The sequence below is a fragment of the Oryx dammah genome, unplaced genomic scaffold (genome assembly GCF_014754425.2).
Source record: "Oryx dammah isolate SB20612 unplaced genomic scaffold, SCBI_Odam_1.1 HiC_scaffold_16, whole genome shotgun sequence".
Taxonomy (NCBI): Eukaryota; Metazoa; Chordata; class Mammalia; order Artiodactyla; family Bovidae; genus Oryx; species Oryx dammah.
The window spans coordinates 5,405,002-5,429,042 of NW_024070200.1; the positions used below are offsets into that span (position 1 = coordinate 5,405,002).

Below are 24,041 nucleotides of genomic sequence, written 5' to 3' on the forward strand. Positions count from 1 at the left end.
CCAGGGGATCTTCCGGACCCAGGGATCGAACCCGGGTCCCCTGCATTGGCAGGCGGATTATTTACCATCTGAGCCACCAGGGGAGCCTGACGCATTCATGTTTTTATGGAATCGGCAAGACTGTCCAGATGCGATTCTGCCTCCAGAGCTCGCTGCCTGGAGCCCCCCCTTTCTCTTGCTCCCAAGGCCTTGAGCCCAGCACTGCGGCTCACCCACTGGTCAGGGTTACTGCTGAGGTGTCAGACATCAGAGCTTCTGGCTGTACCTCAGCCGGTCCCCTGTATCTGGAATGGGGATCCCTGGGTCTGAGGAGCCAGCCACACCCAGATTTTCCCTGCTTCACCTGCCACGCCTCTCCCCACATCTCCTGCCCCAGCCCACGGCTGGAATGTGCCCTGGTGTCCTGCCCCCTCCCTCCAGCGACCTCTGCTGGCCGGTTGGCCCCATTCTGGCCCCACCAGCTTTTCGTGCTTGGTTCAGTTCAGTTCAGTCGCTCAGTCGTGTCCAACTCTTTGCAACCCCATGGACTGCAGCACGCCAGGCTTCCCTGTCCATCACCAACTCCCGGAGCTTGCTCAAACTCACATCCATCAAGTTAGTGATGCCATCCAACCATCTCATCCTCTGTCGTCCCCTTCTCCTCTCTCCTTCAATCTTTCCAGCATCAGGGTCTTTTCCAAGGAGTCAGTTCTTTGTATCAGGTGGCTAAAGTATTGGAGCTTCAGCTTCAGCATCAGTCCTTCCAATGAATACTCAAGATTGATTTCCTTTAAGATTGACTGGTTTGATCTCCTTGCAATCCAAGGGACTCTCAAGAGTCTTCTTTAACACCACAGTTCAAAAGCATCAATTATTCAGCACCCAGCTTTTTTTATAGTTCAGCTCTCACATCTATACATGACCACTCGAAAAACCATAGCCTTGACTAGACAGACCTTTGTTGGTAAAGTAATGCCTCTCTTTTTAATATGCTGTCTAGGTTGGTCATAGCTTTTCTTCCAAGGAGCCTGCTTGGTAGAGACATACCTGATATCTAGCCAGGAAAGCAAACTCTCTTTCCTGCTCAAACCTGCAAGGTCTCCACTGTGGCTGCCAGAGGGTTTAGTTAATACGTACTGGGGTCCATGAACTTCCCCCTCCTCCCACCACTTTTAGACATCCTCATGTTCTGGTCTCATCGGGGTCCCTGTAGTACAGCTGTGTTTGCAGGAGTTTAGCCCCAAGGAATAGTCAGGGCCAGGCGGCATGGAGTCCCTCGGGGAAGGAGCCCAAGAAGGGGACCATTTGAACAGTCATTGCTCAGCATAGATCAGGGGTCCCCAGCCCATGTGCACGTTAAAATCACCTAGAGGACGTCTGAATTGTATGTGGACTTCGCTGGAGTCCAGTTTAGTGGGTTTCAGGGGAGAAGAGATCAAATGTTAAAAGGTCCCTGGGGAGAGGAGCCAGGTGCCGTGGCTGAGACACAGGCCAAGTGTGACCCGGCCTCTGTGTGTTCCCCCTTCTGTGGGGCCTCTCGGTGGTCTGTTCAGCCTCTGTCACTGATTCTGAATCATTCAGAGCGACATCGGGGTTGGTTGGGGAGGAGACATTAACAGGGCCGGCAGCTGCACTGGCGCCTAAGCGCACAGGTTCATTTCTGGGCCTGCAAACTGAAGTGAAGTCGCTCAGTCGTGTGCGACTCTTTGCCACCCCGTGGGGTGTGGCTTACCAGGCTCCTCCATCCATGAGATTCTCCTAGTACTGGAGTAGGTTGCCATTTCCTTCTCCAGGGGATCTTCCCAACCCAGGGATTGAACCCGGGTCTCCCACACTGCAAACAGACGCTTTACCCTCTGAGCCAGCAAGGGAAACTGAAGGTGTGGGAAGAGAAGCCTCTCTTTCCCTCTTTTCCCCTGGTTTCAGTCTGGCTTGTCAGGCTTCCTAAGCAGTAGATGGGGAACAGGAGTTTGAGTTTTCGGCTTGAGAACACCTGCACCTGCAGGTGGATCCAGACCAGGGCAGGTTCTTTTTTTTTTTTTTGGCTTTAAACCACCCAGTTTTATTTTATTCATATTAGAATTCTGTAGGTCAGAAGTCTCATTGGACTAAATCAAGCTGTAGGCAGACCTGTGTTCACTTCTGGAGGTTTTGAGGGTGAATCTTTCCCTGCCTTTCCCAGCTTCTAGAGACTGCTACATTCCTTGACTGGTTCCTGTACCACTCAGACCTCTGCTTCCCTTGTCACATCTCTTTCTCTGACTCTGACCCTCCTGCCATCCTTTTTCATGTATAGAAATCCTTGTGATTTGATTGGACCCACCAGCTATAGAGAAGCTAGTGGTTGGGGTAGGGGAATGGCAGGTACAAACTACTGGGTGTTAGGTAGGTGGCAAGGATGTATTCTACAACACAAGGAATATAGCCAATATTTTTTAAGAACTGTAAATGGAGTGTAATCTTTTAAAATTTGTGTACAAAATGTTTTTAGTGTAAAAGGGAAAAAATAATAGGACCTACTAGATACCCATGATCATCTTCCTATCTTAAAATCCTTGATTTCTATTAATAAAAAGCTACTGTATAACACAGGAAACTCTACTCAGTACTCTGTAGTGACCTGTAAGGGAATAGAATCTTAAAAAGAGTGGATATATGTATATGTATAACTGACTCACTTTGCTGTACAGTAGAAACTAAACCAACATTCTAAATCACCTATATGTCAATAAAAATCAGTTTTTGAAAATCATTGATACAATCACACCTGCAAAGTCCCTTTTGCCATATAAGGTAACAAACATATGCACAGTTCTCAGGAATAAGGTCATGGACACAATTCAGTTCAGTTCAGTCGCTCAGTCGTGTCCGCCTCCTTGCGACCCCATGAATCGCAGCACGCCAGGCCTCCCTGTCCATCACCATCTCCCGGAGTTCACTCAGACTCACGTCCATCAAGTCCGTGATGCCATCCAGCCATCTCATCCTGGGTCGTCCCCTTCTCCTCCTGCTCCCAATCCCTCCCAGCATCAGAGTCTTTTCCAATGAGTCAACTCTTCTCATGAGGTGGCCAAAGTACTGACGCTTCAGCTTTTGCATCATTCCTTCCAAAGAAATCCCAGGGTTGATCTCCTTCAGAATGGACTGGTTGGATCTCCTTGCAGTCCAAGGGACTCTCAAGAGTCTTTTCCAACACCACAGTTCAAACGCATCAATTCTTTCGCGCTCAGCCTTCTTCACAGTCCAACTCTCACATCCATACATGACCATAGGAAAAACCATAGCCTTGACTAGACGGACCTTAGTGGGCAAAGTAATGTCTCTGCTTTTGAATATACTATGTAGGTTGGTCATAACTTTTCTTCCAAGGAGTAAGCGTCTTAATTTCATGGCTGCAGTCACCATCTGCAGTGATTTTGGAGCCCCCAAAAATGAAGTCTGACACTGTTTCCACTGTTTCCCCATCTATTTCCCATGAAGTGATGGGACCAGATGCCATGATCTTCGTTTTCGGAATGTTGAGCTTGAAGCCAACTTTCTCACTCTCCTCTTTCACTGGCATATTGAGTGCAGCCCTTTCACAGCATCATCTTTCAGGATTTGAAAGAGCTCAACTGGAATTCCATCACCTCCACTAGCTTTGTTCGTAGGGATGCTTTCTAAGGCCCACTTGACTTCACTTTCCAAGATCTCTGGCTCTAGATTAGTGATCACATCATCATGATTATCTGGGTTGTGAACATCTTTTTTGTACAGTTCTTCCGTGTGTTCTTGCCACCTCTTCTTAATATCTTCTGCTTCTGTTAGGTCCATACCATTTCTGTCCTTTATCGAGCCCATCTCAAACTCTCGACGATTCTCATAAATTGGAATGATCAACTTGGAAATTTCAGAAATTATTTTGTAACGCTCTGCTTTTCATAAGCCATCCACATAATGTTCCAGCAACTCCAGCAAAACTTCCTGGAAAATCCCATGGGCGGAGGAGCTTGGTGGGCTGCAGTCCATGGGGTCGCTAGGAGTCGGACACGACTGAGCGACTTCACTTTCACTTTTCACTTTCATGCATTGGAGAAGGAAATGGCAACCCACTCCAGTGTTTCGGCCTGGAGAATCCCAGGGACGGGGGAGCCTGGTGGGCTGCCGTCTCTGGGGTCTCACAGAGTCAGACACGACTGAAGCGACTTCGCAGCAGCAGCAGCAGCAGCAGGGCACGAGGAAGAAGCCCTATTATATAAATTCACTATAATGGACATCCAACATTCCAGCATCCTCTTTCATTGCTCCTTCTTCATCAGTGTTGGGAGTAATATTCTTGAAGGCTGAACATCCATTAGGGAATAATTCCGCGGGCGCAGCCACGCCGCCGCGGCCGGCGTAGAGCAGCAGCGCCCACAGCCCGCAGAGCCGCGCCGGCCGCTCCATGTAGCCCTCGCTCGGAGCCCGGCCGGGCTGCAGCCCCAGACCAGGGCAGGTTCTAAGTGTGCTGGGCTGGTCCCTCCAGATTTCAGCGTGGGTTGAATTAAACGCCGGGCAGCCCCAGGAGGGCAGAGCACCAACCTGTGGGTCCCCGGAGCCATGTGCGTGGCACATGGAGGGGCAGGGGGCACCAGGGGCAGCCATGTGCCTCGTCGGGACAGGGTGAGCGGCTGGCATGGGGAGCTCTCAGTTCTCATCAGTGAGGTGTTCATTTCTCTCTGTGTCCATTCATTTTCTTGCCTCTGCAGGATCCAGATGAGGAAGGTGGGGCACGGCTGTCTTATTTGAGCTGGAGAGGTGGGATCTGAGGTTTCCAGGGCCCACTGTCTCAGGGCATGGATGGGGGAGCCGGGGAGGGGCTGGGTGCCAGCCTTTCAGAGCCTTATGACCCAGTGAGGTCCAGAGCCTGGGGGCTGGCAGGTACCCTTGGAGGAGGGGAGCTCAAGGGGAGAGAGGGCCAGGAGCACGCCGTCCAGGGCAGAGCTCCCTGGGGCCTGGGCCCTGCCTTGGAGGCGGAGAGTTTTCAGAGCTGCCCCACGGTGAGAATGTGTGCTCAGGGAGAGGGAGGGGAGGGGAGGTGAGGGGAGCCGTGGGCCTTCCCAGGCCTTGCCCTGTGTGCCTTGATGGGTGGCCTGGAAGAGCACCATGTTTGAGGATGGACACACACTCACACTCACACATTCACACACACTCACACACGCACATCTCAAGTTGCGGCCCTGCTTTCATGAGCTCTGTGATGGGACCGGTTCCTGGCACCCTCCGAATCTTGGTTTCTCCATCTGGGGAGTGGGTGAGAATCGCTGTTCCCCTGACCAGGTCAGGGCTGTGATTGAGCAGCGCCAGTCCCCATGGCCGTGACGTTCTGAGGGGCCCAGGGTGATTGTGTGGCCCCAGGGCTGCTGGGGGGCCTTTGAGGAAGGGCGGAAAGAGCCTTGGCTCTAGACAAAGCTAGGTTCACATCCCAACCCTGCTGTGTTTTCGCCCTGTGACTCTGGACTTGCTGCCTCGCCTCTCTGAATCTCAGTCCCTCTGCAGTAAACAGGGATGGTGTGCGAGGGTCACGGGGGTGCCGGAAGGATTGGGCTTTTCTCAGCGCCTGCTGACGGTCAGTAGTGTGCATGCTCCGTCCTGTCCGACTCTTGGCGACCCTGTGGACTGTAGCCCGCCAGGCTCCCCTGTCCTTGGGACTTTCTAGGCAAGAATACTGCAGTGGGTTTCCACTTCCCTACTCCAGGCATACAGTCGGTGCTCAGTAAAATTTGCGTTCTCGTTTGTTCTGTGTGGATGGGAGAAGTCTTTCTCACGCCTGAGGCTCTGGAAGTCGGCTGCCTTGGCCCGCACGCCCTGCGGACCCACTGTGGGCAACTCAGATGGGCCGGCCTGGCGGGAGGAGGGAGGTGCCGAGGCAGCCTGCCCTGCTCAGCGCTGCCCCTGCGAAGCGGTGTCCTCACAGGAACCTGATGTTCCTCTGATATGCCTGCTGCAGCCCTCTCGCCTTCATCCATAAATAATGCCTGTCTCACATTCAGCCCGCACCTCCTGGGGCAACGATGGGTGCCAGGAGACAGATGCCAGTGGGCACCGGCCCAGGTGCTCCCGAACCTGCCTGACCCATCTCCCTGCCTTTGCTTGCTCTGCATCCTCAGCTGGGACTTGCCTTCCATCCCGGCCCCACTTGCCTGTGGGTCAGCGTCCTGATTGTTCTTCAGTGCTCAGCTCAGATGCCGCCTCCTTCAGGCAGGAGTCCCTGACTTCTCCTTGTCAGCTCATCCTTGCTCTCTCTGTGCCCTGTCATCCCAGGGCACTCTACCCTTTGCCCTTCAGCAGACGTGGTTATTCCTGCAGCTCCTTCCTTAGGCTGGGAGCCCCTTGCAGAAGGGGACCATGCCCTGAGACAAGCATGCTGACCGCTGGTTCTGCCGGTACCTGGCCCTGTGACCTTCGCTGAGTGTTTTTTTCCTTCTCTGTTGGTTGGGCTTTCTGCTGCCCACCGGGCGGGGTCTCTGGGGAGGACTAGAAGGGAGCAGAGTGAGTGCTCCCCATGCCCTCCTCCCAGCTTCATGGGGAAACCTCAGTGTTACCGCAGCTTCTGTCCAGCCTTCAGGCTCTGCTTGCTTCCTGTTCACAGTGGGGAGCTCACTACCCGCTGGCGGCCTGGACTGTCATGAAGTTAGTGACTCGCCTTTCTGGTTCTGGATTTGGGGACCGTCTGCTCTGTGAGAACGCAGTGCTCTGGTGACCTTTGGGATTGCCCAGGGTCGGGAGTAGGTGGGTCTGGGATTGGAATGCCCTTTAAGTCCTTTCAGGACACAGGACGGTCCCCGGGCTCAGCTGGATTAGTGTCCTTGTGGTGGTGGTGGGGGGTGGTTTAGAGTGGTGGGGGGTGGACCTGCACGGCTCTTTCGTTAGAGGTGAAGGCAGCGGGAACGTCATCCTAGGGCCTGCCAAGCCCGCTCTGCAGGCAAGTGCGCCTTGCTCTGTGTCTGTCTTAGTCTGCTCCAGCTGCTCTGGGTGGCTTATAACCAAGAGGAGTTTCTCTGTCTGGAGTCTGGGAGCCCAAGGTCAAAGTGCCGGCAGATTCAGTGTCTGGGGAGGGCTGCTTCCTGGTTCATAGATGGCCTTCTCCCTGCTGTGTTGTCACAAGGCATGGGTCAAAGGAGCTCTCTGGGGTCTCTTTTATTAGGGCACTAATTGCACTCATGGGGGCTCCACCCTCATGACCTAACCACCTCCCGAAGGCCCTGCTTCCTAGCACCATCTCGCTGGGCATTAGGCTTCAACATGTGGATTTTGCAGTGGGGGCAGACACAAGCATTCAGAGCATAGCCCCTGCTCCTGCAGCTGGTCGGAGCCCCCTGGGGGTGGTGCTCCTGGCGGCCCTTGCCTGTGTGGCTCTTTTCTTGCCTTGGGGGCGGGGGATACCTTCCATGGGGTCACCTGTCAGAGGCGACAGCTCCACCACCTGGGCAGGTGGGAGGTGCATGTGGAGACTGAGCCTCATGGCTCAGAGCGGGGGCGTCTTCCGGGCCCGCCTCGCTTGGTTCCGATTTCCACGGCTGCAGGTGTGGGTGGTGCTCACTTGCCCCCTTGGAGGTGAATTCTGAGATGGGGGAGAAAGGAGAGAAGCCCAGAATGGCTCCCGGGAAGGCAGAGATGCTTTTAGGGGCTGCTCTTATCCTCTGGGGCAGAGGGGGAAGGGAACCTGGAGGAGCGAGGGGGCCTCGGCTTCATGAGACCTTTCAGGCCCGATGGAGCCCCCAGCCCTGATGCCGCAAGCGACCCCTTCTTAATGAAGCAGGAGGAGAAAGGAATTGAATCAGACGTGGAAACGTCAGCCGTCTCCGGGCAGGGCGTCCGGGCATGAGCCCCCACGGAGGGCCCCAAGGCATGGCATGGCTGCATCTCCTGCTAGTGACCAGGCACAAAGCCTGCCTGTCCCCAGCCCCTTATGGGGCCCCTGCTCAGGGAGAGGGGGCTGGCAGGGATCAGGGCCGGTGGGGACCCCTGGGAGAGGCGGCAGCTGCAGAGTCACCCATGTCGCTGAGTATCACGGCGCCCGCCCCCTGGCCTCCATCCCCTTCCTCCCATGCAGAGAAGGAGAATCATACTTTCTCCTGACCGTGGCGGGCACTGTTGGCGCCAGGTCCCCCTGGCACTTAACGCTGCCAAGCCCACCGCCCGCTTCGCCTGCCGGCACCTGCAGCTCTGCATGGGGGCTTGTCCCATCCCCTGTCCAGTGGGCAGTCCTGGGGCACGCACTCCCTTCGTCTGCTGGGAGCAGCTCCCGCCAGCAAGCCCCTGGGTCAGCGAGTGACTCTGAGGCCCCCAGAGCTCCCCAGAGGGTTGACACCCCCAGTCCTCGGCTCCTCCTGGTCCCCCCTCACCTCCCCACGCCTCCCACGTGGGCTTCCCAGGCCCCCCTCCCACCTAACTGCTGGCCCACACATCCGTGTCTCATCCAAACTAAGACTTACGTTCGTGGTGAGACAGCGTGAGTGCTGCGGGCTGAGGTTCGGGGAACACTGGCCCTTGGCCACTGGCCTTGTTCTGCCCTGGGTGGCCTGGGGCTGCCATGTCACAGTCACAGGCTGGGTGCTTCTGACTGTCATTGTCGCTGCTGCTGGGGGGAGCTCACAGGATTGAGAAGGTCGACTCCTCTGGGGAAACCAGTTCGACCCACCCGGAAGAATGAATTCTCCTTAGGTCCTTAGGTCTCCCAGGACCTTCTGGGCACCCAGCAGTAAGGATTATCAAAGACTTTGAGGAGGCGGCCCCATAGCCTGCTAAACTCTATGAGCTAGGTGGGGAGGGGGTGACAGGGGTGATTGGACATGGCCTCTGGCCACCAAATTCTTGCAGTTTGGACCGATACTGAGGCTGGAGTGACATTGCCTAGCCAGGTGGGGGAAAAGGGCCAGGAGGGGAGATTCGACCTGGCGGCTTCCAGGAGGACAGGGTGGCCTGACGGTCAAGGCCAGCAGGGGCTTGGAGACCTGCAGCTCCGTGACTCCCCCCGCCCCATGGGCCATACCCCGGGAACAAGGATCCTTGAGGAGGGGTGCAGGGAGGGCTGGTGCTCAGGCTCCTGGGAGTGAGACCATTGTGGGGGTGTTCCCTGTCTCCCCGGATGGAAGGTGGATCGTGAGTCCCCCAGAATTGGACCAGTGGGTCCTGCACGGGTCAGGAGAAGTCTGAGGGGATGGATACCTTGGCCAGCCCAGCTCGGGGATTCCTTCTGCAATCAACCACCCCCCTTACACTCCCCTCCTACCTCCACTCCCCTCCACCCAGCCATCAGGCCAGGAAATGACGCTTCCTTCCCTGCTGGTTCCACTCATTACTGCAAACCCTGGGATTAATTTAATTACACGCTTGTCTCCTAGAGGCTGGGGCATGGAGGCGCCCCATGGGATCCCAGTTGCCCAAGGCTGCTGGGGAGGATGAGGGAGCCAGGCCCTTTCTGCCGTCCCCTCCTCCCACCCCTCCCCCTACTTGAAGATCCACCTGGCTCTCATTCTTTCCCACCACAGGGCACCTGCTCTGACCCCTGGGTGACCAGATGTCCGGCTCCCTGGCCCCAGGCAGCATGCACAGGCTGGTTTGGGGAGTTGAGGGTAGAGACAGTGGGGAGGGGTCCTGCGGGGCAGGGCAGGTTTATCTGGGACTTTGAGGAGGCGGCCTCATGGCTGTTAAACCAAGCAGGGTTGGGCAGGCTCGGGGCTGGGCCTGGGGCTCAGGAAAGGCCCCCAAGCCAGAACTGGGGGATGTGGGCAGAGGGTCGGTGATGGGGTCCACTTTCCAGGCCATGATCTGGGCCCCTCTTGACATAAACAGGGGGCTTTGTGATGTGGAGGGTAATCATTTAATCCCTCCTCCTTTTTTATAAAGAAAGATCTCTCCCTATTCTAAAAGCAGATTATTGGAAAACTAACAGGCAGTGGTGTGAATAAATAAAAGATCACCCGTCCCCTTGTGAGCAACACTGCAATCAGTATTTCCGTGCGCCTCCTTCCTGGATTTATTTCAATACACAGATATTTTTAAACACAACAGCAATTATATGTGTGCTTTTGCGTCCAGTTCTTTTCACTGGCGTTGAAGTGTTTTTTGTTTTTTTTCCTGTATTGTTGAGGAGAGAAGCTCTCCCAAACGTCATTTGAATGATGACGAGGGTGTGAACTGTCTGTTGTTGTTGAACAAGTAGTTTCAGTTTTGGCCACTGTAACACCATCTGCATGGAGCTGGGAGGGTCTTTTTCCCAGGTGGTGTTCCAGGGAACCCTCCTGCCAGCAGCCCGTGAAGGATACAAAGTGTTGGGGAGCCCAGGCTGCACCCCACCTCCATCTTGGTGCTCAGAGGACCCAGAAAACCACAGACACTAAAGCTCTTCCCATCAGGCCTGTTTGTGTGGCTAGGTGTGGACGGCTGTGGGTGCGTGTGGATGGGTGTGGACAGGATGTGGAAGCTGCTGGTCAGTTTGGGCAGATGGGTGGGTAAACCGAGGCGAGGGATGGCACAGGTCATGGACTGTAGTGACCGCTGAGGGCCCCCTGCCCAGGCAGGGCAGATCTACCCAGCCCTGACCTGGGTGCCGTGTCCTAGTGGGCGGCCTTTGGAGTCACCCCCCAGGTCCAGCCCCCCTCCGCCACTGCCTCGTGTGTGTATGAAGAAGCCCCTTGACCTCTCGGAGACAGAGCTGCCCTGTGGCTGCCGGGGTCCCCCGTGGGGCTGGGGGTGGGAGGCTGGTGGGCAAGTGGCCTTCTTCCTCTCTAGAAGCCTCCACATTCCTGAGAGGTGACTGGAGGACAGCAAGGGGAGGAGTCGGCTGTGTAACAGGGGTGGAGTGGGCCGCCCCCATTCCTGCCCAGGGCTGGGCCACAGTCTCCTGGGCACACAAGCCTCCCCAGGTCCTTCTGAGGCGCTCGGGGCACAGAGTGAGCCCCAGCAGGCAGGTCAAGGGGCAGCCAGGCACCTGCAGGGGGAAGTGTCTCCCGGGCATCTCAGAGGGCAGAGCTGCTGATGGGCAGAGGCTGGTGGAGCCGGGGCCGAGCTCCAGTGCATGGGGGTGGTCACCCTCTGCCCCGTCCTCACATGGAGGCTGGGCTGAGCTCCAGTGCAGGGGAGGGGTCATGGCCCCTGGGGAGGGGGCCACCCACTGCCCCGTCCTCACAGGGCACCAGTGGGCTCCTCATCAGCCTGCAGGCTCCATGGGGAAGGGGCGTGATGTCCATGTCGCACACGGGGCCCCTCAGGGCTGGGGGCTCCTCTGGGGTCGTGCTGACTCTGCTGCCTTGGTGGCATGATGGTGCCAGCTCGTCCTCTGGCAGCAGCCAAGCCCCCTTTGCCCCCTGCCCCTCCCCCGAGAAGGTGGAAAGCCCTGTGGGGGGCGGTGTTGTGGGTGGGTTAGGGAGCTGACTTACGTTGAAGGTCTGGTGCCTTCTGAGATGAAGGGTCACAGTGTGAGCTAGGAAGACCCTGAGTCCTGTCATGGGCTGTGTGGGGGGCAAGGCAGGAGCAGCAGGCTGGCCCAGGGGTGGGCAGGGTCCTGGCTGGCTCCTGAGCCAGGAGCCCGTGGGACTTCAGAGGTGCGCAGCAGGCCCCTCCCAGGTGCCCGCAGACCTGGGGAGGTGGCTACACTGTCACCGAGGAGTCGCCCAGCCTCCTCCCTCTGCCCCTGCTGTGACCTCCCCTGCCCCGCATCCTGCCTCCTTCTGCCTGGCCCCTCTCCTGACCTCCATCCAGGCCAGCTCCCTTGTCCTGGCCTGGAGGGACTTTTCTCCTCTGAGCCCATTTCCAGCCCCATGGGGAGGGGGGACCAGGGCTGTGGGTAGCTGGGGTGGCGGGCTTTCTCCTGCTTCTGATGCAGCAGGCTCAGTGAGTCGAGGGAGGGTGGGTTTCACCCCCCTGCTGCGTTCATAAACTGGGGGCGTGTGGTTGGGGGTGTCTCTGGCCCAGCCCCTGACCTCAGGAAAGGTGCTGGGTTACGCCTGCAGTCGTTTGTAGAAGTTCAGATGGGACGGAGTGGGGGAAGCCCAGATTCCCCCACTGTGTGGGGAAGGGCCTCTCTGTGTCACGGGCCCTGGGGTGGGCTGCCCCAGGGTGAGGGGGCCATCAGGGACCTCCTTTTGGACCTAAAGCTCTGCCGAGGCTGAAGGCGTCAGCCCAGGACAAGCTGGTGAGAGAACCCTTCACCCCGGTTCTGCAAGTGGACGGGGGAAACCGGGCCCCAGGGCCCCCCTGGGGGGTGCGCAGGGGAGGGCCCTCCTGCTGGAGACAGTCTGCCGACGGCTGACGCAACTCCTGTGTCTTTCAGATCCCTCGTCCACCTACATGCGGCAACTGGAGACCAAGGTGAAGCTGCTGGAGGGTGACAAGCTCCTGGCGCAGGTAGGCTGGCTGCACCCTGAGGGCCGAGGTGCCTTGCCACCGCCCACCGCTCCAGGTGCCACCCCCAGCCCCAGGTGGCCTCCGGGTCCCTTCCCACTTCATGCCCCCAACATCCCACCTGCCCTCCACTCCCGCTCAGTCACCTCCAGGGACACCTGCTCGGGGACCCACAGCCTCTGGGCGTCCCTCCATCCTGGCCATCCCCTGTCTGTCCCCTCGGTGTCCTCCGAGCTCCTCGGGGTCCCGGAGATGCTGTGGAACCCACACTTGCTGAAGAAGTGGGCTGCTTTGCCCCTCTGCTGGGTGCGTCAAGGCCCGAGAGGCAGATAGGCTTGCCCTCGCTCAGACTTGTACGGAACCTTCCCTAGTCCTGCTGCGCTGGTTTCTTTATGGGCTGGGGTCTGCCCTCCACCCTCCTGCCTGGCCTGGAGCCACAGAGAGCTGAGGCCAGGCCTGACCCTGGCCCGTCCCCAGCACGGGGACAACAGGTCAGAGATGGGTGATGAGGTTGGTGCAGGGAGGAGACGGAGCCAGGTGGCTGTGGGCAGCTGGAGCATAGAGGGGGCCTGACTGCCTGGACGAGGATGAGGGGCCCTCCTGGCTGCGGGCGGGGCGCTGCTGGGAGCCTGTGGTTAGCTTGGTCAATCGGGGCACCCGGATGGGGGGGTGGGCAGCTGGCTGGGCGGACCCTCCAACCTCTCTCCTGCTTGTCCTCAGCCCTGACTCCATCTTCGCACTCACATCTCCCCAGCCACGCTTGCTGGCTCATAAGCGGCCGGCCTGGATCCCAGAGCGTGTTTCTGGGAACCGACCCCAGGGAGGGCTCAGCGGCCGTGCCCCGTTGCTAGGTGACCAGTGCCACTGCCCACTGGGCAGCTGCTGGGATGCTCTCAGCCCCGAGGGCAGCCCCATGGCTGCCGTCCCACCTCTCGCCCTTGCATGGGCGGCTGGAAGGCTCCCTTAGGTCCACAGGACTCCGCGGAGTGCGTGATCCACGCACTCTGGCCTCGCTTCTCCACGGCCTCCATGTCAGGTGTGCAGCCGGGCATCGGATTGCAAGGCTTGTTTCCAGATGTCGGGTGTCGGGTGTCGGTGCTTGGCCCCACGTGTGCAGGCTCCTCAGGCCTGGTGAGGGCAGGGAGGTTGGGGGCTCGCCTGGCTGTGAGCTGGGGCTCCCTGCACCCAAACACTCCCTGGGGGCTGGTCCTGGTTGCGAAGGAGGGTGTGTGGTGGGGGGTTGTGGGGACTGTAGGCAGAGGTGATGGGGGGGTAGCATCAGGACTTAGGGGCCTTGGCTCTGGAGCTGGTTCCTGTCCAGCAAGTAGGGGAGAATGGCACTGTTTCTGGGGAGAAGCAGGTTGAGAGCGTGGACCCCAAATTCCAGATGCCATTTGAGTGTTGTTCCACGGTCCAGCCCGGCCGTGGCTTGTGGTCCTGTTTCCAAGGACCAGGGTGGATGTGTCCCTGTGGCCCCTGCTCTCCTAGGCCACGCTGTCCCATCGAGAACATGCACCCACTTGGATGTGGTCGACTTGGCCTTGTTGCTTGCCATTTAGTCGCTCAGTCATGTCCGACTGTTTTGTGACCCCAGGGACTGCAGCCCGCCAGGCTCCTCCGTCCATGGGATTCTCCAGGCAGGAATACTGGAGTGGGTTACCATTTCCTTCTCCAGAGGATCTTCCCGACCCAGGGATCGAACCTGCATCTCCTGCGTCATAGGCGGATTCTTTACCACTGAGCCACTGGGGTCTTTGACTTGTTTAAAACCTACACACGCTCAGTCCCCAGAGTGGCAGCCCTTCCTCTTCCTCCTCCTTGTGGGCACTCCTTGATCTCACAAGGAACACCCCACCATGGCTGTGTCCACTTGCCCCCTGCCCACATGGGCAAAGGTGGAGGTTGACAGGGGCCCTGTGTCTGAAGCATCGGGGTATGGCCACCACCTGGGCAGGGGGTGTCTCTGTCTGGGCCCGGGGTGTCTCTGTCTGGGCCCTCCCCTCCTCAAGGCTGCTCTGACCTGCTCCCTGGGGGCCTTGCCCTGGAGGCAGCAGCAGTGGGGTTCTGTCCCCAGCTTGTGCCCATGCTCGAGCCAGGCTCTCCGGACACAGACTTCCATCCCTCAGGTGGGGGAGTGGCCTCTCACCTGGGCGCAGGCTTGCTGGCTGCAGGCAGTCAGATTGGGCTTTAGGGAATAAGAGCACCCTTTTGCTCAGCTTCTTGCTAGTGCAGGAGAAGTGCTGGGAACTCAGAGACTAGCCAGTGAGCACTTGCTCCAAGCTCTCCTCGCACCACAGGCTGCTCTTGCTGAAGGGGTTTTGGGATCCTCCCTTGGGGAGTTCGGCCCGCACCTGTGCTGGAGTGTCAGCTCCTCACGGACTGGGCTGCAGGACCTCAGCGGTCACATCCTCAGTGCCCAGCTGGACTTGGTGGATGCATCTGGGGAGCCCTGACTGTATCCCACCTAGTCTTCTGGGTCAGAGGGGAGATTGGTTCTTGCCCAGAGTGAGGAAGATTTGCTTAACCCAGGAAGAGCAGCTTCATAAGGTAGTGAGTGTATCATCTTTGGAGATAATCAAGGGTGGATGGGTGGGAGTATGGGAGGATGGATGACCAGGTTTAGGAAGGAGACTGCTGCCATGGGTGGGAATCTGGCCACAGCCTCATGGGCTCTGGCTTGTGAAATTTTATGATTCTGGCACCTAAGTCTTCTCAGTGAAATAAAAATTGCCCAGGAACCTCCAGCCCTGTGCAAAGCGGAAAAATCTGCCTTTTGGTGAAAATCAGTAGAGATCAATATTATTCTTTTAACTATCTTCAGATAATGTGGCTTTGGGGTTTGGGGGGAGGGGCAGAGGGCCTCCGCGGGTTCCCTTTCCCACTGCCCACCAATCCCCCCTCCCCCCTCCCCCCCACTGCCTCTATTTAGCTCCAGAATAGCTTTAATTAAAAATGCACCCGAGTGTCCACAGGCTAAATTAGTGTATTGCAGTTCGTATTTTCTTTCTCGTGTTGGCTTTAAAATTTCATCAGCGCAGCTGCTCCCCCTGCGATGATTCATCTGGAGCCGGGTCTGTGGTATGATTCTCCCCGTGGATTCCGTGCCTGGCAGGGCTGGGCTGGGGGCGGCTGTCATTGACGCTGCTCCGTGGTTCCCTCCGTTCACTTCCCTGCGGGGCTGATCAGCAGTCAAGGCTCCACGTGCGTTCAGAAGCCAGCTTCACAAAAGAGCAAGAAGCTGGTTGGGCAGGAGCGGGCAGCCCTCCGGGGGCGCAGAGGCAGTGGTCCAGGCTGGCGGCTGGGACAGGTTCCAGGTGCCCACGCCTCCTGGCCCCAGGGCCCGCACGTTCTGTCCTGCCATGCCGCAAGGAGTCGCTGAACACTCAGGTTGGAAGCGAACCCCAGATTTACACCGAGCCGGGATGGGGAAACTGAGGCCTGGGTGGAGGAGGATTTCCCTGGATGGGGGATTGAGTTGGTTTGCTGGGGCTGCCCGAGAAAAGAGCCATATAGTTGGTGGGGGTAGGAGGGTGGAGAAGGGGCTTAAGCAACTGAAATGCACTGAATGTATTGTCTCATAATTCTGGGGGGCGTGGGGTCAACAGGGCCACGTATAAATCTGATTGAGACACAGTTCAACCTGATGCCATGGGGCTGTCGGCCTGATGGTTTGAGAAAAAGCAGGTTTGGGCCCCGGAGGAATCTGGGTTCAGATGATGCCTGCTCCAGCTCTCGGCCTCTCTGTGTGTAGCTTTAAGCGGGGTGTCTTATGTCCCGGCACCTCGGTTTCTTCTCCTGTAACCCAGGGATGACGAGGTGCCCACTGCAGCACTGGCTGGAACCTGGGGCGCCCTGGGCAAGTGTCTGCCCTTCCCTCTTTTTCCTGGTCTCGGGAGCCTGGGATTTTTTCAGGGTCTGGCAGACTGCGCCCATTCAGCTGGGCTTGATGCCTGATGAACGGCTTGATCCCTGATGAATGGCTTGCTCCGTTTTGTACTTTGAGTTTTGAAACATCCAGGCCTTGGGACTGAGAAGCGGGCGTCTGCTGTCCAAGCCCATGGCTGACGCCTCCTTCCTGTTACCTGCCTCCCTGGCGGCGGGGCTTGTTCTGTTTGGTGCTTCCCTCACCCAAGCCCTCCGGAGGTCCTGGCCTCACAGTGTGTCTGCTCACCAGCATCCTCCGTGACATGCCGCTCCGTTGCCAGGCTCTGGACCATCCCCTCTTCCCTTGTTTGATGTCTGCGGTTGGTCATCACTTCCCTGTCCCCTCTGTCATGGGTGACATGGTCTCTGGAGGGCTTAAACTGGTTCCTTAGCAGAACCTTAGACCCAGTCCAGCCTCTTTCTCAGCCAGGGAGGCCACCCCCTCTTTCCATCGTCAGATGGATGGTCCGTCTAGCGACGTGGGCAGGAGGAGAGGCTAGGAATTCACCTCTGTACCTGAGGCTCAACCTGTGTCCATTGTGAGACAATGGACAATAGCCCTCAGCCTGGCTAGAGGGCAACCCCAGGACTTTAGAGCCAGAGGGCCTGGTTCAAATCCCTAAAGCGCCACTTACTGGCTGGGTGGCACTGGGCCAGTGGCTTAACCTCTCTGTGCTTCCGTTTCTCAAATATAAAAGGAGGACACTGACGGTGCCTGCCCAGGACTGAAGGGCGAATCATGGGAGGCAGTGAGGGCCAGGCCTGGCTGGTGGTAAGGGTTGTGGGTCAGCGACTATGACCTCGCCTGGGGGTCACTCAGCCTCTGAGTGTCTTCTGGACCCCATTTGACATGCAAGAGGCCAGGAGGCAGGGGAGCTGCTCAGATCCGTCACCTGTGATGGGATTTGGATTTAGCAACTGTCCAACTGTGGGCTACAGTCCACAGGGTCGCCAAGAGTCAGATGCAGCTGAGCGACGCCCCCATCTTCCCCCGTGGAGGTCACATGGCCTGCCCCTGAGTCACCTCATTGTGCCAGGGGACACAGGAGCAGACAGTGGTCATTGTGGCCGAGACCTGGTCTTGTGGCACCTGTTGGTCACAGGACGGTCCTGGGCCGTACTCACATCCCAGGTTGAGAGCCAACGCTGCGTGGGGAGTAGGGCAGTGACAGCTGTGGATGAGAAATAGCAGCCATTCATTAACCACACGTGGACGCCACGTGCCTCATCTGAGCACGGATCAGAGAAACCCTCTGGGCCCGGGTCACCCTGCAGCTCTTTGTTCAATGGATTGCATATGAGTTCTTATAAAATACAAGGGGGAAAAAAGGAAGGAAACCTGGCCGGCAGGACGTGTAGGTTCCCGTGAGGGGACCTTCTCCCTGAGGACACAGCAGAGGCAGATCCCTGGCCTCCCCGGGGCTGGCTGGGGTCTTGGGGTGCCTCTCAGGAGGGCAGCTGTGTTCTGGGTTCTGGTCTCAGCCTCGTGGAGCCCGGGGCTGGCCGTGTGCTGGGTCACATCCTTGTGGAATCTGGAGTTTCTGAAAACGTGGGACTCTGATGAGACACCTTGGGGACCCCACCTGGGCCTGGGACCGCCTGCCCCTCCAGCCCAGCCGAGCTCCTGGTGGCTTTGCGGCAGCGGGAGTCTCCGAGGCGGGGGAAGGGCAGAGGTGAGGGTGGTGGGAGGCGTTTACCGGGTGACACGTGCTCTCTTCCCTTCCAGCTGCCCCGCCCCTACGGCCGCCCCCGACGCTGGCTTCAGGTAGCCCTGCCCGGGGGGCTGGTGTGCAGTGGCGTGTGAGGTGGGGGCGGCTTGCTGTGCTGTGTGTGATGGCCTTCCTGTTCCTTCCCTGGGGAGCTGACCACCACCCAGGGCCTGGCATTTAGATTCTTCTTAGGCTTTGCCTCCTCTCTGAGCTGGTGTTAATTCCCAGCTTTACAAAACAACAGCCAAGAGTTACGAGGCAGCGGCCTGCTGTGACACTCCGCCCTGGCCCCTCACCCGCCTCTTATCTGATCTGCATGCGAGGTTGTGGTGGGGGCGGGGGGCGGGGGGCGGGGCGGGGGACAGCAGGAGGACAGGTCGTGATCCACACTTTGCAGGAGAACCCGCAGTGCCTGGTGGGGCGAGGAGCTGGCTGGCCAAGGCCCCAGGAGTTAGTGCTGGCTCCTGGCTGGCCTGGGTCCTTGGGCGAGGTCTCCAGGGGTGCCTGGTGGTCAGAAGAGCCTGCTGGCGCCCAGTGATAGGCTCCCAGCCCACCAAGCAGGACAGCCCTACCGCCCCTGGGAGGCAGGCATTACCGCCCTCGGTTACCATTCTGGAAAGCAGGGCTGGTGTCACCTGGGATCAGAGCCTTGTTCCTGTGATGAGACGCTGACACTGCCCTGCCCCATGAGGGCCGGCAGCCCGAGGGATGGCTCCCTCCGAGGGGGCCCTGCCCCTGGTCACTGCGTGCAGATCGGCCCGGGGGGCCCTGAATCTGAGTGGTCACCTGCGGGCAGGCTGCCTTGTGGGGACCCTGGGCGCCTCCGTGTCAGTCCTCACCTCCCATCCCCAGAGCCGCAGGCCTCACCTCACCTGTCGGGTGCCCCCCGCTGCTCAGGTGTGTACACAGTAGGTGCTTAGTGACCAGATATGGGGGTAGCATGGGGCCCACCCAAGGAGCCTCCAGCACTTTGGGAGCAGGAGGGCGGGGTGAGCAGATGCCTTTGAGCCCGGAAATGAGCCCGAGTGGAGGGGCAGGGGTGGGCACGTGGCCCCCTTTTCTCTGAGTTCCCTTTGTCTTCAGCACCTCCCCTGACGGTCCTCCCCAGGAGGATCCGGGGGTGCCACCCGCCGCACCCCCACCACCCAGCTTTGCAAACAGGATTCCCTGGGAAGGTGATGACCGCTGTTGCTGCTGCTGGAACCTCCTTGCAGCTCCGCAGAGGCCCGGAGAGGCTGGGCGGCCTGAGTTCGTGCTGCCCGCCACGGCCAACTCTGAGCTGAGGGCCCCAGATGGAGGCCTCTGCAGCCTCTTGTGCGTCCCACCTCAACCTGGCCTGGCCCCCCAAACCCCATCCAGAACCGTCATGCTGCCCTTGGCAGGGGCGGTACCGGGTAGAAGGGGATTTCAGCACTGGGATCGTTACCTTCTCTTTTAAGGATTCGGGCAACCCGGTTCCAGCTCCTGCTCTGTGTGTCCGATCCACCCCTCCATGTCCTGAGGGACCCCATTTGGGAGCCTGGGGGGGCAGGGTGGTCCTCTCCTGGGGAGCGGGAATAAGCCCCATCCCTTGCCCGCCCAGTCACCCTAGAAGACCGCTCCCCCTCAGCAGTGAAACCCTCGGCGATTTCATCTTCCAGGGCACCGGCGGGCAAATAGCAGGATTTTTAATTTGGATTTAAGTGCAATTACATTTCTTCATTTCGATGCGTCATTGGGCGCGTTGCCCCTCGTGAAAGCTGGTGCGTTCCCCCCGCCAGCTTTGTGGCTTGCTCCTCGAGCACTGTGGGCTCGCAAATATTGATGCGTAACACCCATCACTGAAGGCAGGGGTGGGAATCACACGCTGCTAATTAAAATCTCCCTGCCCCCTTGCACACACACATATACACCTCCTCCCCAGGGAATCATCTGGGGGAGGGAGGAGACGTACGAACCAGTGTTTTCAGAAGCAGCATGTGGGCTGTTTGTGATCCCATTGGGTCCAGGATCAGAGACGCTGTGGATGAGGGGAGCTGCAGCCTAGGGCAGCATCTGGACCGCATGCAGGCGGGGACAGGGAGGCATCCGCCTCCTGGTTCCTGGGGCCCACGGGAGCGCCGGGGCTCCAGTGCCTGGCCCTGTGGCCACGTCCACATCCACACGTGTGTGTGTTGGGCCAGCTGGGCCTTGTGCCTGGTCCCTTGGCTTTCTCTCGCCAGACAGGCGGGGGCGTGCCTGCAGAATGGTTCCAGGGCTCGGGTGAGACGCCTGTGGCCCCAAGTGTGGACATTCTGTGTGTTGGGTTTAGAACACACTCTCGGTTGGAGGAGATTTTGCAGCTGTCAACGGAGATCTACCCAAGAAAATAATTTGGTTTGGGAGTTTCGCTTTTAAGTAAAGCTGGGGATGAAAACCCCCCTGCCCCCTCGCCCCAGGTAGGCAGGGGCGCCCTGGAGGAGAGAACTCCCAATGGTGGGGGCAGGCGCGGGGCCTCTTTCTTTTGCAGGCTGTTGGTAGAAGCTCCTCCACTCAGACCCCTGGCCAGGCCAGGGAGGGTCACTGTGCCTGGGGCGCTAATGCCGCAGGTTGACCTAGACAGGCTTTGATGCGGCGTGACTGTCCCAGTTTCAGACAGAGGGCTGTGCCTGAGGTCCCCCAGTGAGACCCTGCCTGCTTCTCCCTACTCTGGGACCCCCCAGGCCATGGGAACCATGCTTAGCTGGGCGGCTGGTGTCTGTCCGGCTGCTAGGGGTGGGGGTGGGGTTGGGGGGGATTAATCAGGGAGTGGCCGCCTGTCCCCTGTCCTGGTCGCCTCCACTCCTGGCCTGCAGACACAGGCGCTAGAGACTGTGAGGCCTGGGGGGTCGGCCGTGGGCGTATCAGGGGGCAGGAGAGCAGAGCCCAGGGACTCGATGAGGGTGAAGGTCCCGTGGGAAACGGAGAGCTGCATCCAGTGGCCGGCGAGAGGGCAGCAGGGTGTGTGCAGACACCTCTGGGTGAGGCGGGGGGCGAGGGTGCTGATGAGAAGGAGGAGGTCCCCCCACTCTGGCCCCCCGCCTGCTCCAGCGAGGCTGCTGCCTGTATTTCTCACCCCAGCCCTGACCTCCTCCCCTCCAAGGGTTTGTTTGGGCAACTCAACAGCCTGCTGATTTATAGGACGTTCCACTGCATTTTATCTGCCCAGCAGTGTTCCTGAAGTTCCTTTGAAGTAGAAGAGGGTGTTGGGGTCAGAAACACCATCCCAGGGTTGAAGGGACTCAGAGGCCCCGCAGACCAAGGCTTCTGCTCGGCTGGACTGCGGGCTGTGCTGGTTTGAGTGTGACCCCTGGGTCCTCCCCCTGTCTGGGTCCAGCCCCAGCTTTTGTAGGGGGGGCCATGTGTTGCTTTGCCCGAGCGAACCACTTAAGGCCAAATCTAATCTTGTTCATTCATTCACTCACTCACTCTCTCCTCCCTTGCCCACTCCTTCTAAGCACGCCTTGGGCTTTAGTAATGAGCCCAGTGGCACTGGTCCCTCTGGACACAGAGGGCGAGGCCCGGGGCTCGCATTTGGGAGCTCCCTGTCCGATGGCGGAGGCTCGTGGGCAAGTGTCAGAACGCTGTGCAGGCTCACCCCGTGGGCAGCCCCCAGCCTCATGGTGGTGGGCAGACTTCCCCTTACCCAGGACGTGAGCTCCAGGGCTGGAGAGGCTGTTCCCCAAGCCTTGCGGGGGACCCCAAAGGCAGGATGCTGGCGCAGAGGGGCGAGAGAGGAGAGGGGTGGGGAGAGCCACCGGCTCACTCACCTGTTTATTTGGCCACTCAGCAGATGTTTATAAAGCACACAGCGGGGAGTGAATCAAAGCCCCTGGCCTTGTGGCTCTGACACTTGAGTGGGGAGAGGGATGTCAAGGGCTTCTGATGGTCGTGGCGGTGAGGATGGATAAAGAGGGGGCGGGGAAGGGAGAGGGCACAGGTGGGGCCCCCTGGCAGGTGCCCTGAGGACCAGGCCAGGGCGTCTCATCCAGCAGAGAGGTCAGCAGTCCTCAGCCCCCTCGGTGTGGCCCCCCACCCCACATCCAACCCCGCCCCCTTCTCTCTCTCTCTCTCTCTCTTGCAGCAGGCAGGCCCCGGGGAGTTCAGGACGCTGCGGAAAGGCTTCTCCCCGTACCACTCGGAGTCCCAGCTCTCCAGCCTGCCGCCCTCCTACCAGGACTCCTTGCAGAACGTAAGTGCCCCTCCCCCAAGGATCCCCACCATGCCCAGGAGGACTCCTCAACCCCCCCTGGGAATTGGAGGGGTGCAGCTCAGACCGCGCTCCCTTGTAACCTGCCCAGGGCCACGTGGGCAGTCACAGCTGAGCTGGGTTGGGGACCCTTAGCTTCTGCCCAAGCTCTTTCAGGGCAGGGCTTGGGCTCCTGACCTTTGGCCTCCGCCCTCGACCCTTGGAGCCTTGTAAGGCTCCCAGTGTGCTGGCGGGAGATGGAGGCCTGGCTTCAGATGCCTTCCCTGGCATCGCAGGCTGGTGTAGTGGCCACGAGGCCCAGCCGCTGTCTCTCTGTGTCTCTCGTGGGCATGTGTCCCTCCTTGGACGCAGCAGGGAGAGGCTGCCCAACTGGGGTGGGGCTGGCCCGAGTCTGTGCGGGGGTCACTACCCCAGGCTTGAGCTCAGGTGTATGCTTGTGTGCTTCAGTTCTTGCCAGGGCCCCCATGGTTGTCCTGGGTTCTCACCTGGGCCCTGACCTGCCCTGGGAGGGTGGCAGGGGGCTCACTCCCGGGGATGTGCACGGTCAGCTCAGGACTGCTCCCTGTGGGTGAATGCGCGTCATCCCCGGTGACTCTGTGTGGGCAGAAGGCAGGGATCTATAGAGGCAGAGAGTGCGGGAGTGGTTGCCAGGGGCTCGGGGGAGCGGGAGGAGGTGATGAAAGTGTTCTGTTGGGTGACTGCACAAATCGGTGAACGTGCAAAACCACCTCCCCCAGAAGCACGCGTTCGGGCAAGCCGTGTGATGTTTACTGAGCATCTGTTACGTGGAGGGCCGTGCCGGGCTCTCCCCATGCCCAGAAGCCTCATCACAGAGTGGGGACCTCACTGTCCCTGCAGAACAGATAGGAAACCGAGCCGGTCTGAGGTCACAGTGGGCCCGACTCTCCCCTAGGGTCCTGGCCTTGCTGCCCTCCTCCACCCTGGCCAGTGAGGGCGAGCCTGGGGCACCTCCTGGGACTCTGAGCTGGCGTAAGTGGGCTGGCACCGCTGCTGGCTGCCGGTGAAACCCTCTGCAGTTTCTCTCCGAGGCCTCGCACCTTCTCCAGGAATGTAGCTGCTGATGCTGCAGAGGCGGCAAAGCCTGCTGACGACAGATAATCCAGATATTTACCCTGGAACCCCGTGGCTCAGTGAGGCTCCAGTTGCTAACTGATGAAGGGCTGTGGAAAGCCCAGCATCGCCCCCACAGGGGGCGGCTCTCCAGACCTTTGTACCCTCTCCCTGGGCTGTGGGAATCCTCACCACTGATAGTACTGTGGGCTGAAGCCTCGGCAGGCTGCAAACTGTAAAGTGCTGTGCAAACTGTAAAGTGCTGTGCAAACCGTAAAGTGCTGTGCAAACCGTAAAGTGCTGTGCAAGCCCAGCTGGCTCCGGTGGTGTGCCAGGACTGTGGGATGTAAGCAGAGGGAGCTTGCTCCTCCAGGCTGAGCCCCTGAAGCCTTGATAGTGCTGCTTGGGCTGTCGGAGGGATGGAGGCTTCTGGAAGGCTTCCTGGAGGAGATTTTAAGAGGGGCTCCGTGGGCCTCCCTTAGGCTGCCCTGCGTGGCCAGGGGTTGTCACCCCACTTCAGAGAGAAGGCAGCTGAGGCCCACCAAGGAGAGGTGGGGTGGATTGCCAGGGTCACATGGCTAGTCCATGCCAGAATCCAGGCCAAGCTGGGCCTGCGGGCCGGGGGCCAGCCCACAGTTCCACTGAGGCTGGGGTCAGTTTCCTGGGGCAGAGGGGGAGGGTCGGAGTGTCTCGTGGGAGGCTGCCGCAGAGGGCCCCGAGCTTGGGTGGAGGCTCGTGGTCCAGGCCCCTCAGGGTGTTTATGGAGCACGGAGCCTCTCTGGAGC

General features: G+C 59.1%; 1 protein-coding gene across 1 annotated transcript in view; it reads left to right on the plus strand.

The window, feature by feature from the left end:
• The window catches only part of CCDC85C (coiled-coil domain containing 85C), an 80,935-nt gene that overhangs the window by 49,774 nt on the left and 7,120 nt on the right, over positions 1–24,041 (plus strand). The window contains exons 2-3 of the mRNA XM_040256963.1: positions 12,275–12,348; positions 22,060–22,167. Coding sequence (XP_040112897.1) covers positions 12,275–12,348; positions 22,060–22,167 — 182 coding nt within the window. The remainder of the gene's footprint in view (positions 1–12,274; positions 12,349–22,059; positions 22,168–24,041) is intronic.